The following is a 19,411-nucleotide window of genomic DNA, read 5'->3' as shown; positions in this document are numbered from 1 at the left end:
ACTCAATTTATTTTCAATGTTCACTCATTTAAGTATTGAAGATACAGTCTGTGGTGAAATACCCATTTCTGCCTTTTAAGTATAGTGCCCCAAGCTGCCATAGAAGGTAAGTGTAGCCAGTACTTCTCTGCTCTCCTGCTATGAAGATCTCAGATGCAGATTGCACTTGTCCCTATTTATGTTAGAAATGAGTCTGGCTCAGAGTTTCTCAAAATACTCATAAGACATACAGATATTTTAGAGATAGTAACCTGTATTGCTAAAGGTATGTATGCCTTCATGAAAAATGTGAACTCAGACTCTCAAAACAAAGTAATGCATTGTGGGTTTCTTCACCAAGCATAAGACTTTCACTCCGCATAAAAAAACATATTTGTATGACAATTCATGTCACACTTCTCCAAGGCAATTAAACAGCTTAAAAGTTGACATATCTTTTACTCAAAACAAAATTGCTAAAGAGAAATCACTGAAGGCAATCCCTGAATTTTTACTGCAATTCCACCATTGCATTTACTTGACCTTCCTTGTGTTTGAATTCCACAGTCATGATGGTGTCAAGGCATAATCCTTTATCAGCATCAGTGGGAGCTTGACTTAGAAGGAATTGTGAGGCATTCCAGAACCAGCAGATGGAGACCATATATTTTTCCTGAGTTTTCATGCCCATAAATTCAACCTACCAAAAGGTTGAATGAATAAGACATAAGGGAGAAGTGAAATGAGAGAGTAAGGGCTCAAAACTGATAATGAAATTGAGAATGAGCACGCAGCCAAGAACTGCAACTTAAAAGCAAGCAAATAATTATTAAAAAGATTGTAAACATGAAGCCTAACCAAGTATTGGAGACAGAAGTGAATTTTTGTGCGAGAGGTTGCGCACATAATTCTGAAAGTCAGCAAGTGTCTGATAGTCAAAGACATTAATTTGGTAATCCACTCTTCCCCTTTTCATCTGTCTGATGTGACCTTTGATTTGCACTTACTGTTGTCATCATGCTTAACAGGATCTCCTTTTTTTATTTGTATTTTTTTAGAAGAAGGCTGAGGAGTTAGGCCAAAGGACTTAGAGAAATTCATCATCAAGGATGACTGGGTTGTTTATCCTTAATATTTACTGTAATTTCTTCTAGCTTTCACGGTCTTGAGAAAATTCAATTAGGTAATCAGAGACTCAACCATAAACAAAAAAAGGAGGCCACTTCAAAAGTCTTGCTAGGTAAATTGTGGCAGCTATCCAATCTAAATTGGAATCAAGGCTTGATTGGGTTTCATCAATGATGTTAGATTAGGAACAAAGAACTCTCAATGCTAAAAACTTGTGAAAGATCTCACAGAGCTTAACATTACAGGTGTAAAATGAGAGTCCTAACCTCTAGCAGATCTTTAACAAAAGATAATGCCTTTGTACATAGACTATTCGGGGCAAAACTCAAAAAATCCCACCAACTGAAGGATAACAGGCATTGTGAAATTTAAAAAGGAAGAATTCTTTTGAAATCATTTTCTTTCAGTAAATCTCATCTTAATATTGACTCCTACCTTTTATGAACTTCATAAACCTCTTAACTTTCTCATAGAGTACTTATATCCCATCTGGGATAGACTGGGACTGCTGTAGCAGTTTGTATGTATTATCACTGCAGAGTGCAGAGGAGACAAAACAAATGTTTTAAAAAGCAAAACACTTTTTCTCCTACTATCTCCAGATCATCCAAACTATGCAAGTTATAATTAAATGCTGTAGCCTACATTTTTACTTGTGGACCATCAAGCTGCTGGTTCTTGCAAAATGGAGGCTTTGCCACTGAGCTGGTGTAGTGGAAAATACAAAGGGACCTCTTTTGGATCTGAGTAATACAGTAGGTAATAATAGTTGCATGCATTTTAGAATTACATCTTTTTGGATTATGCTACTACCAGTGCTGCTTTATTAACACTTCTAAGCAAATACAGAAAATCATATAAATGAAGACTTTCAGGTACTTGAACAGTAGGCAGTACATTGGGAATAACCAAATTATGTAATACTCTGTGCATCTGAGCTCTTAAAACACATGTGGTCACCTTTCATCTGTCTTTAAATTACAAGCCTTCTATTCCTGTTTTCTCTCCTCATGTGTCCTTACTCTGTTTTTTATTGTAGGTGGTTTTGTCCTGATAATAATCTTATTAAAGTTGTCTGCTTTTGTTATAATTAGTTTATTGCAATTTTATCAAATTGGAGTGTGAATAGAAATACAATTAAAAATTTATACAATCATATCAGTAGAGTTCTGGACAGCTCAGGACAGTCACAGCACTCAAAAGCAAGATCTGCCTATTACTTTGCTCTTAGTGCAGCATTTAAAATTGGGGGGGGGGGGGTTTTAAGTGATTTTTTTTTTTTATTTAACAAAAGTATGAAGTTGCTTGTTCCTGAGGGTTTTGCTTCCTTTTCCAACTTCTTTCACTCATAAGTTACCTTTGAGCCATCTGTGACCAAACTCTTGAAGACAGGTGCCATACATTCTCCAGAATGTAATAACATCAAAAGACAACCATTATATAACAGTATTGACCTTGCCTGGATCTAACACAATTCCCACTGGCTTTGAATGGGGTATTTATCTTTGCAGAATTTTCAAATATTCATGAAAATGGGAATTCCAAGATATAGAAGTGAAAACCTCATCTTACTGATGATATTGGGAGCTTTTCCACTGATTCTGATGGGGTCAGGATTTCACTGAGTGTATGTAGGATCAGGCACTGGCGGGTACTGGACACATACAACTCCAGCTGCAATAAATTCCAGCTGTTCTGGTTTTCAGCATGTCCAAGGAGAATAATGTAAGGACAGCATATGTTCCATTCACTCTTCAGTCACAAAATCCAACCAGCCTGTGGAAGATGAAGCCATCTGCCATGTGCAAACTGTACTAAAAGAAATCTTCCTCTTTCAGCTTCAATAGAACATCCCTCAGAGCTACTATTACTCCCTGATCTGTACAGGTTTATAAATTATTTATGTTCTTTGTTGTTCATATGTTTAACAAGCAAATTCAGAATTAGGAAGAAACTTAAAATGAAGCTAAAGCCATTAAGCATGGAAATGCACAGTCAGGACAGCTGTACCCTGCTCTGGGATCACACTTGCATTTAAATATTCATGTCTTCCTTGCACACTCTGTAGGGAATCCCAAGAAGAATATGCTGTCTGAAGAACAGGGTATCACTGGAAAATATCATGGAGATGAGAGACAAGAATTTTGCCTGCAGTGAGCAGCTTGAGTAGATTCTAGTTAAAAGAATAAAGCACGACATACGGAAATAAATTGTTGCGAAAACTAACATTTACCACAAAAAAATCCCACAAGGATTAAATTTCAGATTTTCAAAAATAAATTAAAAAAAGGCATCAGAAAACTTCCATTATTTAAAATTTGCTACCTACAAAGAGCAATACTGCTTTTAAAGGGAGACCTGTTCTTCAATTTTTAAGTAGCTAGAAATTCTATCAGTGAAACTAGCAATGAGTCCGTCCTTCTCTTTGTACCTTGGGTCCCTCTGAAATTAAGCAGACCTGACATTTATTGCTGCAGAGTTTGAGAACATCACAACAAACAGCTACATTTTGCCACTGAACTGCCCATTCTGAGAGAAATTTGTAAGGGTTTCTCTGCACCCCAAGTTATGTATAACAAAAACATACCCAATTTTTGATAGATATCACTAACTATAGACAAATTCTGTGGATAGGATAAAAGTTGCAAGCCCACTCACCCTACAGTCATGGAAGTGCAGCCACTGTCTTTACAAAAAGCAAGACTTACATCCCCAAAATATGACAAGAATGAAGTGGTCCCTGCAGGTATGCTAACTAAACCCACTCAGTAAAATAATTCAGACTTCAAAAGTCTACTTCTTTGTTTGAAGATATAAATTTGTGACTGACATTTAGATAAATCAGCTGAACAAAAACTTCATAGTAAAATTCTCTTCATTAGTCTAAGATACTATTTTCTCTATGCGAAAGGCACACATCTTTGTAGACAGCTCAGGTTCCACAGCTGTTAACAAGTGACACTTACATCTTATGTGCGCTACATGGAAGTTTGTAAATTCAACTGCTATCCATTTTTAGCTTTGAAATCTTAAGTAATACTGGGAGAAACAGCTACTTAATTTCTCTGACTCTCAACTTTCTGACAGATCTTTATAGGGCTATCTAAAACACCACCTCTGCCTATTTAAATAGATCTGCCCTTAGCTGCACATAACCCACAGTTTCTATTCTACCTATGCTGTTGCTCACTCTGGCAGCGTGGGGATATCTACCTACAGTTTCTGAATTCAGTTTGATGCTGGCGATATCTGTAAAAATACTCGTCTCATCTACATTAACCATGCAATCTCAGGCACCTAAATAGGGAACACAATTTCTGTGGTCTCTACCATAATTGAAAGGTAAAGGAAAGGGAAAGGAGGCCTCACTGGAGAGTGACGTGCCTCATCGCTTCACCAATCTCATTTAGCTGTTTAAAATCTTCCCCGGAAGAAAGCTTTCTTCTTGCTAATGACTGTGCAGAGAACCACGTCACTGAAAGCTGAGCTAGCAATGTGCCCTTACACCAAAGGCAGCCAACAGCATCTTTGGTTCCATTAGGCAAAGCATTGCCAGCAGGTTGAGGGAGGTGATTTCCCTCCACCCAGTGCTGATGAGACATATCCAGATGCTCTGTCCAGTCCTGGGCTCACCAGTACAGGACAACTGGACATACTGGAGCAAGTCCAGCACTGGGCCACAAAGATCATGAAAGGAGTAGAGCATCTCTCATATGAAGAGAGGCTGAGAGAGCTGGGACTCTTCAGCCTGGAGGAGAGAAGACTCGGGGAGTTCTTATCTATGTGTTTGAATACCTGATTGAAGGGAAAGAAGAAGAGGGAACAAGACTCTTCTCAGAAGTGCCCATTGGCAGGGGAGAGTCAATGGGCACAAATTAAAAATGAGTAAATTCTATCTGGACAGAAGAAAACACATTTTACGGTGATGATGGTCAAACACTGGTATGGGTTTCCCACAAAGACTGTGGAGTCTCTATTTGTGGAGATATTCAAAAGATGACTGGACACAGTCCTGGGCAACCTGCTCTAGCTGATCCTGCTTGAGTAGGAAGTTGGACTAGCTGAATTCTGTAATTTAAGAGGTCACTTCCAAACTACATGCAAAAAAAAAATAATTCTGTGAAAGCTAGCTGCATAAAGAGGGCATGAGTATCTGCCTTTGTAAGACATGACACTCCATTCTGAAGATCAGCCTAATTGCCCTTTTTATTGGTTTCCTATCTTCATATCAGACTGAGATACCGTGGGATGGAGATAAAGGGAAGACACTAGATTGTAACTAATAGCTATTAATTTGTATATGAGCCTGGCAGGAAGCCCCCATCTTCTCTGGCAGAAGTCCCTTGCAAACATTTCAGCCTTCAGCAGAGGAGAAAGCCAAAATGCTCTGAGTGCCCTGCTCAGAGGGCTGTTTTTCCCTAGTGGGCCAGAAGAGGAAGCAAGAACTGTTACAAGCTGGGTAAGAATAAGTGTGCAAGAAGAAGGATGCTGACCGCCTTTGTAAGCCCACACCCTTTAGGTGTGCCTAAAGGACACTCAAGAATGATGAAGGATCTAGAGCAGAGATAGTTAACATACATAATTATTTTTATTAATCTTGTCTAGATTTGCATATTTCCTCATTTTAGATAAAATGCTGTGGTGCTCATAAGCCACTGAAGAATTATTTCTTTAATCTCTGGCATGGTGCTAGGAAGTGCACTGAAGTCCTGCAGCATCCACACACTGGAACTGAGGAAAGTGGAAGTGCTCAGGTTACTTCAGCAATGCAGGAGCTGAGCATTACCCATGAGTTGGTGTAAGCTGAGCTGTCTGGCCTTACTTCTCTGAGGATATAACAAATAAACAGCTTCAGCCAAAAAAAGGCTCCCAATGGGAGTGAGCACAGACATGACGGTGCAGCTTACCTAGGTCAAGGGAAGAACAAGAGCACAAAGTTTGCAAAATGAGACCAAAGCTGGGAGTCTGCTGAGTGACCAGGCAGGCGAAGGTTACCCAACCTTTGTCAGCTGTCTTTGGGGTAAGCTGGCATTTTTCATGACATCTCAGAAAAGAACACAAGTAGCAGCAGCAAATCAAGCAAAATAGTTTGAGGTGAACGGAAAAGCTGGGAAATTCTTAAGATCAGCATCTAGGAACACAACAGGATCTAGTGAGTAATTATAAATAATTCACTACTATGTCAAAAACTTTGAGGGTCACATCATTCTTTATTTTACTGAGAGGCATGAATGCAGGTTTCTGGTTTTTCTATGTCAGAGCAGACAGTGACAGTACCATATTTTTCTGCATTCAGTGAAGGGACAGAATTGTCAGCTCAGCTTTATGTAACAGAAGGTTACTTCTCTCACCACTAACATGCACCATATTTATGTTTTAAAAAAAGTAAAGCATAAAAGATAAACAACAACTTTTCTGCAGAAGTACATCCTGTAGTTTTCCACTTTGGAAATAGGAGTAGAGATGGGAATAGGAGAGAATTGCCAAAGATACCTACTTCTGACTGGGGACTGAGCCATGACAGAGATTTAGATCACACTCATTTTCATGCAGAGGATGCCATTTGCATATGAGTTATATCCTTGTCACACAGGAGCAAGGGAGTCAGCATCTAGCTAAATCTGCCCTTGTGGAAGATGTTTTGTTGGCCCGTGGCACCTTAGCAGCAGACAGAAAAGGGGTGGCATGATAAGGAAAAGATCTCATTCTTCCTATACCCTTCTAAATCTGTGCAAGAAAAGCAAGGTAGCCTCAGGTTGCACTGGTGCTCTGAATCATCACTTCACCACTGGTATCTTCTCTTTTCAAAAGAGTACACATAGGAGCCTCCAGAGAGGAAAACCTCCCTCCACAATCCTGAATGAATCAGTCTTTAAAGTAATCTACAGCTCGTAGGGAGAAGGTAGGCTTACTATTCATGGCAGACACCTCCATACAAAATACTTTCCATGCTTTTTCTTCCCTGCTCCCACTGCAAAACAACAGCCCTCTTCTATTAAAAAATGTAAAGAGATCTTTGTAAATCCTACACTTTCATAACCCAGGAATGTCTGTTTCAAAACCAGGACAAAGGTATCTGAGGTACAGGACTCAGAAGAAAAAAAGCCACAAATGATCAACAATTGCCATGATTTATGTTCAAGTTGCCTGGATTTTGGATTGGGGCCTGACCAACCCAGCAGGTCTGATGATGCCATCCTTATTCATATGGGTAATGCTGTTATGAACAGTCCAGCTCACTACTCAGTGAATAAAGGATTGCCAGACCAGCACTTAAGCAGAAGCAAATATGGCACAGGATTTCCTGGGGATTAATGACTGGCTGGGAGCTGATGATAGCCTGATGCACAGGCAGTCATTAATCTTAATCCTCAGGAAATGATCTATACCAAGGTCATTTTTTCTGTAATAAGATAAAAGCAAACAAAAACCTAATGTCATACGGATATTTATATTTTTAATGTACTGTGAGGCTTCAACTGTAATGCAAAGTTCATGTCCCATTAATGAATACCCTACACATTTGCCTGTTAGAGTGGCTGAACTCTTTTCTTCTTATAAGCTTTATGCTGAGACCAAGATTTTGAAGAGGAGAAGCCTTCCTTGTCTTAGACTGTTAATCCACACCATGGCAGCATACCTGCCTAAATGCAAAGTGCCAAACATCCAGCAACTCTCACTGATCTCAGATGTTACTCATCTGTCAGAGGTGGGCTGTACACTTCGCAAGCCCACTAATTCCAGAGAGTTTACAAGCTGGCTTTCACAAGATGGGCACAAACCATGGCAAAAACACATTTGTGTGGAAAGGGAGAGAGAAGGACAGGTTCAAAAGTGTGTAATCGTATATCAGGATCTCTCTGTTTACATTTTGTGGAAAGTAAAAATTTCTTAAGGTCATTTCTTTCTCATCTCATATTTTCATATTTTCCTACTTACAATCAAGTGCATTTTTAAAAGGCTGTCAAAGTAGAGGTTGGTTCTGACTTCACAAATGAATTATTCAGGAGTAAATATGATGAGCTGGTTTTCTATAAATACATTGCATGTCAATGTAACAATAACACTGTGTAGGTCAAGCTGACCTTTAATAGTCACATGGCCTGTTTATACATTCTATACGGCTTATGCTAGCAAGAGGACTTAGATATGACTTCTTTTCTGTCAGGCTTGCAAAGCCCACACAGTCCAAATGACAAAGCAGTGTGCCTTTTCATGCTTCCATTTTCCTTGCAATTATTCAAGAGAATAATTATTGATGTAAAGAGAAAGAAAACCTGGATCTTCTAGCAGCAGTTCAACAACTAGAAATTTTACTTCTAATGGCAACACTTGATCTGGAAGCTGTGAAGAGTCAAGCACAAAGCTCCCAGACTTTACGAGTGCTTTTCCAGAGACTGAAAACCCAGTTCACTTGGCTGTGCCAGCTGCAGGGATACTGGCACCTGCTTGGCAAGTGTTTTGACTGATGGACCCAGCAGTCCAGAAGGAGAGCAAGCGCTGAAGAAGCCATCCTATGGGAAGAGGCTGAAAGAAGGTGGTGCAGATGAGTGAGATGCAGTATGAGGAAAGGCAAAGTAAAAGGTAGCAAAATGGGGAAAGAGGAAATGAGGCTGGGAGGAGGACAGAAGGAGTATGCCCAAGTGCAGGGGGTGCCAGAGTACCTGTGTATGTGTCAACTTTGATATACACCTTTTCACACTTTTTTCCTTTGAAAGTGGCACTTTGTAATGTTCTTGTATACTGTTCTTTTGCTGCAAATCCAACAAATATGGCTAATGACACAATGGTTTTGACCTATTGATCTAAGTAATCATCTGGCAGAAATACTGAGGGGGTCTAAATTGACTAATATGGGACAGAAAAATGTTTAGAACCTCTTTCTGCTATTCCTTTAAGTCTGATCCATACTCGCATTAAATGATTAGGAAGAAATTCTTTGACCTCGCAGGTCATGCACCAGGTCCATCATTCTTCAACACGTGAGTACAACAGAGCTAATTTCCTTTGCTTACACAAAACTCAAAACTAACATGAATCACTTGTTTATTTCTTCATTATGTCTGGTTTTTTTGTAGTAGGAAAGGGCGTGTGAAGTGGAGAAAGCCTCGTGGGCCAGAGAAGGCACCAGGTAATCCTCTACATTTCTACATCCCCTCAAATGATGGGTTTATAGAGCAACAGACTGCACTTCTCAGACGCTTCTGAAAAATACTACCCCTTCCTTTAATTCTTAACAATGAAATGCTATCAGCTTAAAAAATTACTTAGCTAGCATGGTAAAGGTCTAGGTAAACATGATGCACCAGTTGATTGTTCGATGTTCATTATACACAGGAAGATTAAAACAGAAGAACATGGTAAGACTTTAGTAGGTAAAATTCATACAGAGCCAAACAGGTAATCAATATTGTATACAGCAGGTACCCATATCCATTATCACACATATTTTTAAATCGAATGTAAGATTCAAGTACAATGACATCCAAATTTGTTAACTAGTATTACCTACCTTGGCCAGCCACAATATTTTCATCAAACTAAATTACCTTTTATTTTATGGAGGTTTGCAGAATTATCTGAATACAGAATAATGAATGTGGACACTTAAAAGCTCAAAATCTCAGGAAACAATATTAGTGCTCAGTGGAAATATCCAGTACTCCCTCTGTCTGCCTTCCAAACTGCCTGCAGTGCAAAAGATCTTGAAAGCAAAGTGCCTACAAATTAAGTGGTGCCTCAGAAAAGGTTAATGACCATAACGTGTGACAGAAAGTGGGTGGATTTTCTCACATTTCTTGTATACATCTGGGCATATTTGTAAAAAACTAAAAACAGAGTTCCACATGCAAAAATACTTACTGAATTGCACTCCTATATTGGCACTTTTGTGCTCTCATTAGTTAAAATTTGAATTTTGTGAAGTCAGTGGAAATTTGAAATATTAGCTCCTTTGATATTAACACCAACTTAGATGTCTGCACATACATAGGCTATTTGCCAGTGTCTTCTTGGCCATCTCTTCATGAAAGCTGTGCATTAAAATACAATATTTACTGCAAATGTAGGTAGATTTTTTTTTTCCCTTTGTAAATTTTAACTCAGTCAGTTTTAATGAAACATACAGGTGGTTACTGCCTTTCACTTATTTAAAGGCCACAAGACCTTTATATTCCATTTTTTGAAGAATATTAATTCCACAACAAATATAAGAGTTTGGAGAGGAAAATAACCAAACAAACAGTGAAGTATTATGAACAAAGAAAGCCTGAAGAAAATTTTACTGGAGTAATTTAAGTAAGATTTATCCATTTCAACCATCTCTATCAATCCACATTGATCTCAAGTGTTTTAATGACATAATGAAGAACAGCATTGAGTTACCTGATAAACTTAAATTATAATACCTAATTTTCAAAAGTGCTGAGCCCCTGTGTCTCCCAAGATGGATTTCAGATTTCAAAACCCCTTTTTCCTGCGCTGTTGTGAAGGGAGAAGCCTCTGGATCACACTACATGGTGCAAGCTTGCTACAGGGGAAAAGCAGTGACAAAAGGTCTGCATGCTGAGCAAGCTATGTCTAGGAAACAGGTGAAATAAGTTTGAGCAGTGGAGAAATACCTGAGAGCTGATCTTATTTCTGAATCTTCGTTAAGGCCAAATTGAATTCCAGTCAACATACCTAGCTTTCCTGTGGTCTTCAAGCTGTCATAAAGGTTCTATCCCTGCTACTGAGCTCTTCCCAACCTGCTTCTGTTTTCTCTTATTTTTAAAAAATATCTGATGAAGTCTATTTACTGCTTCAGATTATTGTTATTTTTGTTTGTGTTAGCACTATTTGAGACACCACTGATGCATCTGCAGCTCAGGAGCTTTGCTTTAAAGGAAAAGAGGAGTGAGTGCAAAGGAATGTAATAAAAAATTATGATTTTTCATTAAAAAGTGAAAAATTGAGATTGGAAGTCTTTTCTTCTTCTAGCAGAGCAAAAAGCTTGGCTACCAGGTGGGTAAAGATGAGACTTACTTGGTGCAGCAGTTAGAAAGCCTGCTCACCTGCTGTAGTGATGCAAGTAAAGGAAGCCAAACGTTTAACTGCAAAAAATCTCTTATGTCCTTTTTCAGCATTGAATGGGAATAGATTGAGCACAGTCTCTTGATGACTCCACTTTAACAGGCAACAGACTTTGGCAGTGAATAGTGCAGCATTAACCAAAGACAGAAGTGATGTTAATCATGATCACAGTAGCAGTAATGGTGTGGAGGCTGCAAGGGCTAAAATTGCCCTTGTGTTGGCAAAATGAGTGTCAGCTTCAGCTTTTGAAGAGGGAAATGGAAAAGTAGATTTGCCTGGTCCAAGAGATACGGACCAATGTAGAAAGCTGTACACAACGTTGCAATGAGAAACATAAAGGAATTTAAATACAAGGAAGTGCTACATATACTTTTTGATTGGTGAAGTTTGGAAGGTCTCCCTGTCAGTAATATTGAGGTCTCTTTAGTACCTCACAATTCCTTCATAGGTGCTATTTCTCAAGACATTTATTACTACAGCAACAAAAGTCCTACAGACACACATTCACCAAATAAACACCTGGCTTTGAAATTTTTTGGAAGTCTACCAGAAGCTGAGTTTCAGATCACTCCACAATGGAAAAGCAAGCATGGTCTTCCTGCTAACTTCTCAAAGAAAAAAAAAAATTACACCACACTTGGATAGTAAGCAGACTGTTAACATACATGTAACGGAGGGATGTTTGTTGCATTTTTTCTAATGTCAGCATTAAACCATCTGAAGTCAAACCAGCAGAGTCTCATTCTTTTCTATATTCCATATAACAAATTACCCATCATTTTGGCTTTTTTTTTTTGATGTACTAAAATCAAAACCAGGAAAGAAAACAAAAAAACCCTCTACAAAAGTACAAGAGAATAGAGTTTTTGTAACTTTTAAATTGCTGCTGAAGCCAGAGGTGAAGTGAAATAGTAGTTACGATACGCATCAACCAAGTGATCAGTTTTACTTAGCACCACAATGAACACATTTCCTAAGTTGCAAGTCTTGGTGGGAGTATGTATACCATGCCATAAGAGTGCAAAACTCTCTCAGAAAATTCAGACACATTCGGAAAAGACTGGTGAGAGCAATAGAAATTAATAGTTTCATGGGGAGAAAGGAAAAGGAAAGTATTTGTTTGCTTTTGCAACAGAAAACAAAAAAAATTAATAGGAATACCTTCAGCAAGTGGGTCAAGTGTGTGAATCATGAGCTGGAAGATGCTGTTCCTCATTAGACTGTTGTGGAGAGATGCAGAGCTTCCTCCCCGCTGGAGCCGTGGCTTGGTCTAAGTGGAAAAATAAGGGAAAGAATTTAGGGTCTTTTCATTGCTTGTGTGGAAACAGGTCTGAAACACTACGAATTAATCTCACATCTCACTACACAGTGAAACATTTTCAACCACCACCTATATCAGATTATATTAAACTACACACTGCATTAAACATTGTCATATATACAGACAATTTCTCTGGAGGGAATGGATCATCAGATTAGTCATTAGTCTCCAGGGCTCAGGCAAAGAGCAGGGAAAAAAGAACCCTTCCCTGTGAAAACTCTTAAAATGTTAAGAAAATAAAAACCTCATACTTGCGTCAGGAAGAATTCATAATTTGTTTCTTTGTAGAACCTTGTGGTTGAATCCCTGAAGTAAGTTCTAATTTTTATTGCCTTGGTACATTGAAAATATGCATATTATCAAAATTATGGAGAAAAAGGGCAGAGAGTACCCTTTTTTAATGGCAAAATCCTAAAGCTCAGAGTGAAACATACTCCTCGCTTTGGTTCAATCCATTAAATACTGATTGCAAAACCAGATTGTGAATGTGATATGGCAGTGCAGACACCTACAGCAATGGAGCTAACATACAAGCATCTTTTACGTGCTTTTAAAGAAATTTAAAAGATATTCTGAGGTTCTTTTCCCCATGGCATTGTCTAGCACAATAATTGATGGACTTAATATATCCCATAGAGTAAGACTGCTTTGTAGATGGACAGCTGGTTGTTTCGATAAAAAGGATAATCAGAGCCACCAGACTGCTGACTAATAAGACCCTGAAATCCAATTATAGGGAAAAAACAACACTGAAGAAAATAGTATTTTGCAATAATACATGGTACATGGATTAATCTTTGGTGTCATATAAATACTAAATGAAAAATGATAGAAACTGAACACAAAAATTAATTCACTGCTTTATCTTTGGAAATAAACTATTTAAATTCTATAGCAGCATAGGAGGGGGGGAAGAAATCCCAGTAATTTAGAAAAATGCTGATGTGTGCCAAACCTAAGTAAGGCTTGTCTCACCACCCTCCTGAGAAATTAATGCTCAGACACATACTAATTGCTGCCTACCGTCAACGTTTGGTCATCCTTGTCGCCAGCATTAGGTGACTGCATGAATGGGAAAAAGAACAAAAAGAACTGTCAGATGGAGCATGCATAGAATGGAAAGGCAGTAAAACACCACAGATGTCTGATCCTATGAATGCTGTTGTGATAGGTTTTTGAACCACTCAAATTAAAGCATCCTAGTGATCAAGTAAATCAGAACAAATTCACACTGCAATGTTGCAGGAGTCTTTTATTCTTGTCAGTTTATTGGACAGGAACTGTTGTCATTTCAAGGCCTGGCACACAGCAGCTGGGATGCAGATCACGATGTTCACTCCATACAAATTATGCAGGGAAGCAAACTCCCTGTACGTCAACCAGTTTGAGACAGTGAGGACTGAAAAACCAAAAGCGATAAGAAACTCAGGATTAACCAACTGTTCAATGAAAAGACTAGAAAGGAGTAACACTATCTTGGTATTTGGCAGGAATGGACTAGGCAAGGAAATGAAACAAAGGTGTTTCAGTTTAACCACTCCCAGCAAATGGTCATTTAGCCCAAACTGGCAGCTCCGGTTAAGGGCAGGCAGCATGGCACATACTGCTCTGCCATGAAGAAAAATGAGACTCTGGATGAATTTTAGAGGCAATTAATGCTTCCAAGTAAGCAATGTATCCTAGAGATGATTTGTGATTCCTACGTCCTATCCCTAGGACAACAGCAGCGGAACATATCACCAGGAGACACTTCTGATGGAGAACAGAATTTGCACTGAAAACAAGCAAATGCAAAATTTTGTATCTGATTTGTAGTCCCGAGTTTTGCTTGTTTCTTTAATAGAATTAACACTTATGTTAAACATGAACCCAGAACTTTTGCCATGGAATATGTTTCCATGACATCTTGAAAGTTGTGTGATAAAGTCGTGTTATTTTTTTAGTCATTCTGCTTATCCTGAGAAAGGAAAGTTAACACCAGAATACATGAAATATGAAACTCCAGTCATCAAGTACTAATTAAAATAGGACACAGTGCAAACCCCAGCTGCCACATTCATTCTTATTTGATCATAACCCCTTTCCCACAAGCTGGCATATGAATAATTTCCTCCATCTCAGTTCAAGGCTCTTGTTTGGTGCATTACATAGAAAACAAATTATGTCACAACTGTTCTATGGAACAAACTCCCCTGTGCAGTGAAACCCAGGTTTTGCACACACGTCAACACTAACTTTCAGGACATGCCTTTTGAGTTAGTGAATTAACTCGAAGGTTAAGTGGAAGGCAAGCAGTTATGAGCAAACACTAGTAATAGAGCAGATCCCTTCTGTTCCATAATAAGTGAAAGAATAACCAAAACTGAACTCTTTGTCAAAAATGTACCCCCCAGCCATGAATATTAACTTGAAGAAGAGATAATGAGGCAAAGAAAAGATCTTTGTTCTGATAAAGGAACTACCTGTCACCTCTGAAATTAGACTGCCCTCATGCAAGAAATGGTTAGACAAAAAACGTTTTACGCCTGTATTGAAGACAACCATCATGGAAAGAACTTTTAACAGAGTGGAAAGAAAAGGAAAGAAAAAGAAAATACAAAATCTGTGTTCCAAAATGTCATTAAAACAGTGGATGCATCTTAGAATTTTTTGCATAATGTGTATGTATATACATGTAGTATACATACACATGCTCTTTCAGATACAAATCCACACACACACTTGCAAATCCATGATTTATTTGTGCATACTTTGAGGGACCTTCATGGGAGGGAAAATTTATCTTCTAGCAAAATTTGCAAGAAGGCAAAAAGGACAAGCAGGAAAAGTTCTTCTTGTCTCCAAAGAGGCGACTTAGGACAGTCAAGTCCTAAAGATCGTGGGTATAGTTACAGAAATAAAGTTTGTGAGATGTGGATGAGTGTTCAGAACTGGAACTTTAATAAAAGTTTAAAAAATTATTATTTGGGACTTTGAACTTTTGAAGATATGAAATTTGTTTCTTAATTTTAATATTGAAAGACATAAGAACATATACTTGATAAATCTGAATAATTTGTCATTTCTAGCTGACAAAGGGCTGAAGAATGTCACTTTTCTTATGGCCAAGAGGAGTTGAGAGCATTCAGCATGCCTCAAAAATACTAAGCATGCTCTAGGCTTAATATAAGGGCACTCCTAAAAAAAAAAAAATCATGTTGAAGGAATCCCTGTCATTTACTTGAAAGGGAATGGGATGAAGTTGCATGAATGTATGAAAACAACTAGATGATAATTTGTACCATATAATTTAATTTGTAGAAGATAACTATGTTATAAAGAGAAAGAATAATGAAATACATTTTGCATATATGTTAAGGAAATAAAAGAACAGTGAAAAACACATCTGAAATAATTTAATTCTTCCTCTGTACAGAATGGGATATAACACCATGAAACAGATTTTTTAAATTGTTTTTTCCACACTTGATTAGTAACACAATTGCTTCTGAGCTTAACTTGCCAGTCAAGTTACATCCTAGAAGAAATGTTCAAGACTGGAATACAAATAAAATTTTAAGGCAGAAATGCCTCCACAGTTTTAAAACCAGGAATGTAAACAATAGTTAGACATCTTGGTGATACCAAATACCTATAATGCCTGGATTACCTCCTGGATTAACAAGAATAACACCTTAAAATAGTGTTTTAAACTATCGCAGTGAAAAATTCAGTTGTGGTGTTGCTGTTTACATCATGTATTTGATGGCATTTTGTCCCCACTATTATGGCAAATTAAACTACTTTCCTATTGTTTACAGTGAGTTTTGCATTTACATGTTCATTGCTATGTAATCTGGGTATCACATGCTGCATGGCAAAGTACTCTAACATATCATTTTTCCCTTGTAGAAACATCTAGTATTCAGACATTTTATACAACCTTTTAATTTAAGACGACACTTAAAAACTGGTCCAACATTAAAATGGTTGTGCTTCTTTGCACTAGGATTGAATACTGTATTTTTGGACATACTCAACAGTGATTTCTTTAAAGAAAAGACACATTTTCTGTAAAGATAAGTTTGCTCTTAAATCATGGCAACTGTTGCATATCAGTTCCCTCAGAATCAGAAAGAGAAAGAAATTCCATGTAATCTGTGCATTACATCTATTTCTGAAGGAACTACTAGTAAAAAAATTATCTTTTGCAATTACATGTTATAATTTCTTTAAAACCATGAATTTATTATAGTTCTGCAAAATGAAAACAATGCATTCTAAGTATACTCTCTTATTCAAAAGTATCTGGGGCACAATCCCTTATTATGTTTTTATCAGAATTATTAAAAGATTAATCATGAGACAGTTCACTGAAGTTTTTTAGAGAATTCACAAAAACATTTGTTGGTTCTCCTGTATGCCATAGCAGTACGTAAGAGTTTGTCCATCCTCCTGCCTGTGTTGGTGATCACGTATTCAAGTTTGCTCCAGCTGTGCTAAAAGTCTTAAAACATTTTATTTCAGGAAGAATAAAAAAACCCCCTCTACTTCCTATGAAGAAATGGTTGGTGGTACCCTTTTCACACATCTCTTTTTCTCAGTGATGTTAAGTCCATCAGTTATTAAGCCTGACATGTTCCTTGCCTTGTTTGGAAATGTGTGTACTTGAGAAACCGGCTCCTGAAGTAATTCATGCAAGAGATGATGTCTCACTAACTACGTGGCGAAATTCCTCATGCTTTCCTTTAAAATAAAGGGCATCATGACAGTCAAATGAGAGCAGAATCTATAAAAAGCTCTAGGTATTTGATACAGAATATCCTTGTTAATAAAGATGGCTAGTAGCTTGAATCATCTATTAGATTGTGTATTCCAAAACCAGAATCGGAGAGCTGACTGCCTGCAGCTCTAGGAATTGCTGCTCTGGTTGAAGTTTGCATGTTACAGGTTCAATAGCCTGAAGCAATTAGTGAATTGGACTGCCCACCCCCTTCTCCTAACTTGAGAAAAGCAGGCTGTCACACAACAGCAGGTAACAACGTAACTGGATTTCAACAGGCTTTCTACAGTGTGGGTTCACATCTCTTTCCTGCTTGCTAAACCTTTTCCAACTATAAAAACTAAAAAGCTACTTTGTTTTTAATCAGCTTTTATGGGAATAATGAAATTTCATCATGTTTGGTGGCTGGCAGTGTGGTGCTGAATGCTGAATGGTGTCTCTAATTACTGTAGCATATGAGCCCAGATAGGGTTTTGCTAAACTGTCTCAAGATGTTTTATAGTGAAGGACTTTGGCTACTCTCTCTTAGCCTTGTTTTCAAAAGTGGCACCTGGACTCTGCAATTTTATACCTATCAGTAAGTCACTGCTTGTCAGTTCTGAAGTAAATTACAGATGATAGTTTTCTTGGTGTACAGGGCTCTCTAATTTTAGCAAGACACTTACACTTAAGGTCTGTGGTTTTTTTGTTAGGCTGAACTGCAGAAAAAACAAGATGCATTTCAAAGGCAGACACTGAAATCAATCTAGTTAACTTAAGAGGGTCTAGATAATTTCTAAAAATCAGTATCCTAAGGCATGCTAGTACTTGGAATAGAACTGTTCTGCATTTATTTGAAATTATATGATAAATTAGGTTAATGCGTAACTAAAATCCAAAGCAGCAAACTCAACTAGACAGATTTCAGAAATAAGCCTAATGAGCTCAGTAAAGAAACAAAAAAAATGAAGTAAGGTATTATTTTATCTAGTTCTCTTAATATGTGTATCTTTGGATTTTACCAAATCAGAATCCCTTAGACCTCCTTTCTGTGAATATCCCAAAACAATCCCATATTATAACCCTTGCATACTAAATGGATAGGCTTTATATGGTTGACAGGAAGCTGAAAAGTGTAAGTCCTAGTGGTCTCAATATACTTAAAACTAAAATTCTTGTAGATATCCATGGAAATAAAAGTTGACCATCACTGCCACAGTCTATGGAAGCTCTGTCAGGTGCTGCAATGGGGCCAGTACACACTACTAACTGAAGGTGATGCCATTACCCCACTCTCTAGATTCATTATGTAGAAAGGCTGCAAGTGGCTGTAGGGGAATATTTCTGCATTTAAGCTATAGCAAGCTGATGGTAAGGATTGTAACTTGCATATTACTGCTTAGTAGATGATTACTTGAATCCAGACTGTGATCTAACACTTAGTACAGAACCTTGGATCTTATTTAAAACAGAGGAGGAAAAGCCTTTAGTAAGCATGCTGTAGAAAAAGAAACTAAAATTCCCTTTCACTTTGTCTGCCTTCTTCCTTCCTTTCGCCCTTATCTTTCCTAAAAGTAAAGTAAAACAGAGAGTTCTATTTAAAGAAGCAGACTTCTCTATTGTTGAAGGAAAAAAGCATGATTCACAAGAACCATATCCAAAATTAAATTGAGGTTGTAAGTTTGCTTTACTCATCAAAATGAAGAATTTATAAAATTAAGCTTGAACTTTCAAAGACATTGAGCTGGACCATCAAATTGGGATACCCGGCTGTATTTACAACTGCTTGTTTACAAGCACCTAGTGTGAAAGTTGTAGCCCTGGGCAAAGCAGAATGGCTTTGTTCATTCAGATCAGTTGTCTCTTTTATGCCAGTCTGTTCATGCAATTACCCAATGTGCATACACATAGTGAATCCTCATGAATGTTCAGCAGAGACGCATCTTATCTGATTCGAGCAGTGACAAACGGATGGTTTAAGGTATCAGTTGCTAAATCACATGCTAATGTTAAGTCAACTGATTTAATTCCAGATTTTTATGCATATCATTGTATGAAATAGGATTCTTCCAGTCAGCCTGTAGGACCAGTCATATGACATTTAGTTATTCGACATATGTAAGAAAGTCAGAGCCTGCCCCATGCCTCTTACCTTCTCTGAACTTGCTTAA

The 19,411-nt window shown here is 37.8% G+C and overlaps 1 protein-coding gene across 3 annotated transcripts in view; it reads right to left on the bottom strand.

Annotated features, from left to right (window-relative positions):
* The window catches only part of SLC24A2 (solute carrier family 24 member 2), a 113,090-nt gene that overhangs the window by 39,478 nt on the left and 54,201 nt on the right, over positions 1 to 19,411 (bottom strand). For 2 of the 3 annotated variants that reach the window (XM_030005705.2, XM_030005708.2), the window contains exons 3-4: positions 13,523 to 13,561; positions 12,340 to 12,448 (exon numbers count right to left, since the gene is read on the bottom strand). In XM_030005705.2, coding sequence (XP_029861565.1) covers positions 12,340 to 12,448; positions 13,523 to 13,561 — 148 coding nt within the window. The remainder of the gene's footprint in view (positions 1 to 12,339; positions 12,449 to 13,522; positions 13,562 to 19,411) is intronic. The other variant, XM_030005706.2, reaches the window with a different exon arrangement.

The sequence above is a fragment of the Aquila chrysaetos genome, chromosome Z (assembly GCF_900496995.4).
Source record: "Aquila chrysaetos chrysaetos chromosome Z, bAquChr1.4, whole genome shotgun sequence".
Lineage (NCBI taxonomy): Eukaryota > Metazoa > Chordata > Aves > Accipitriformes > Accipitridae > Aquila > Aquila chrysaetos.
Note: the sequence above shows the minus strand (reverse complement) of the source record. Positions and strands in the feature narration are given on the sequence as shown.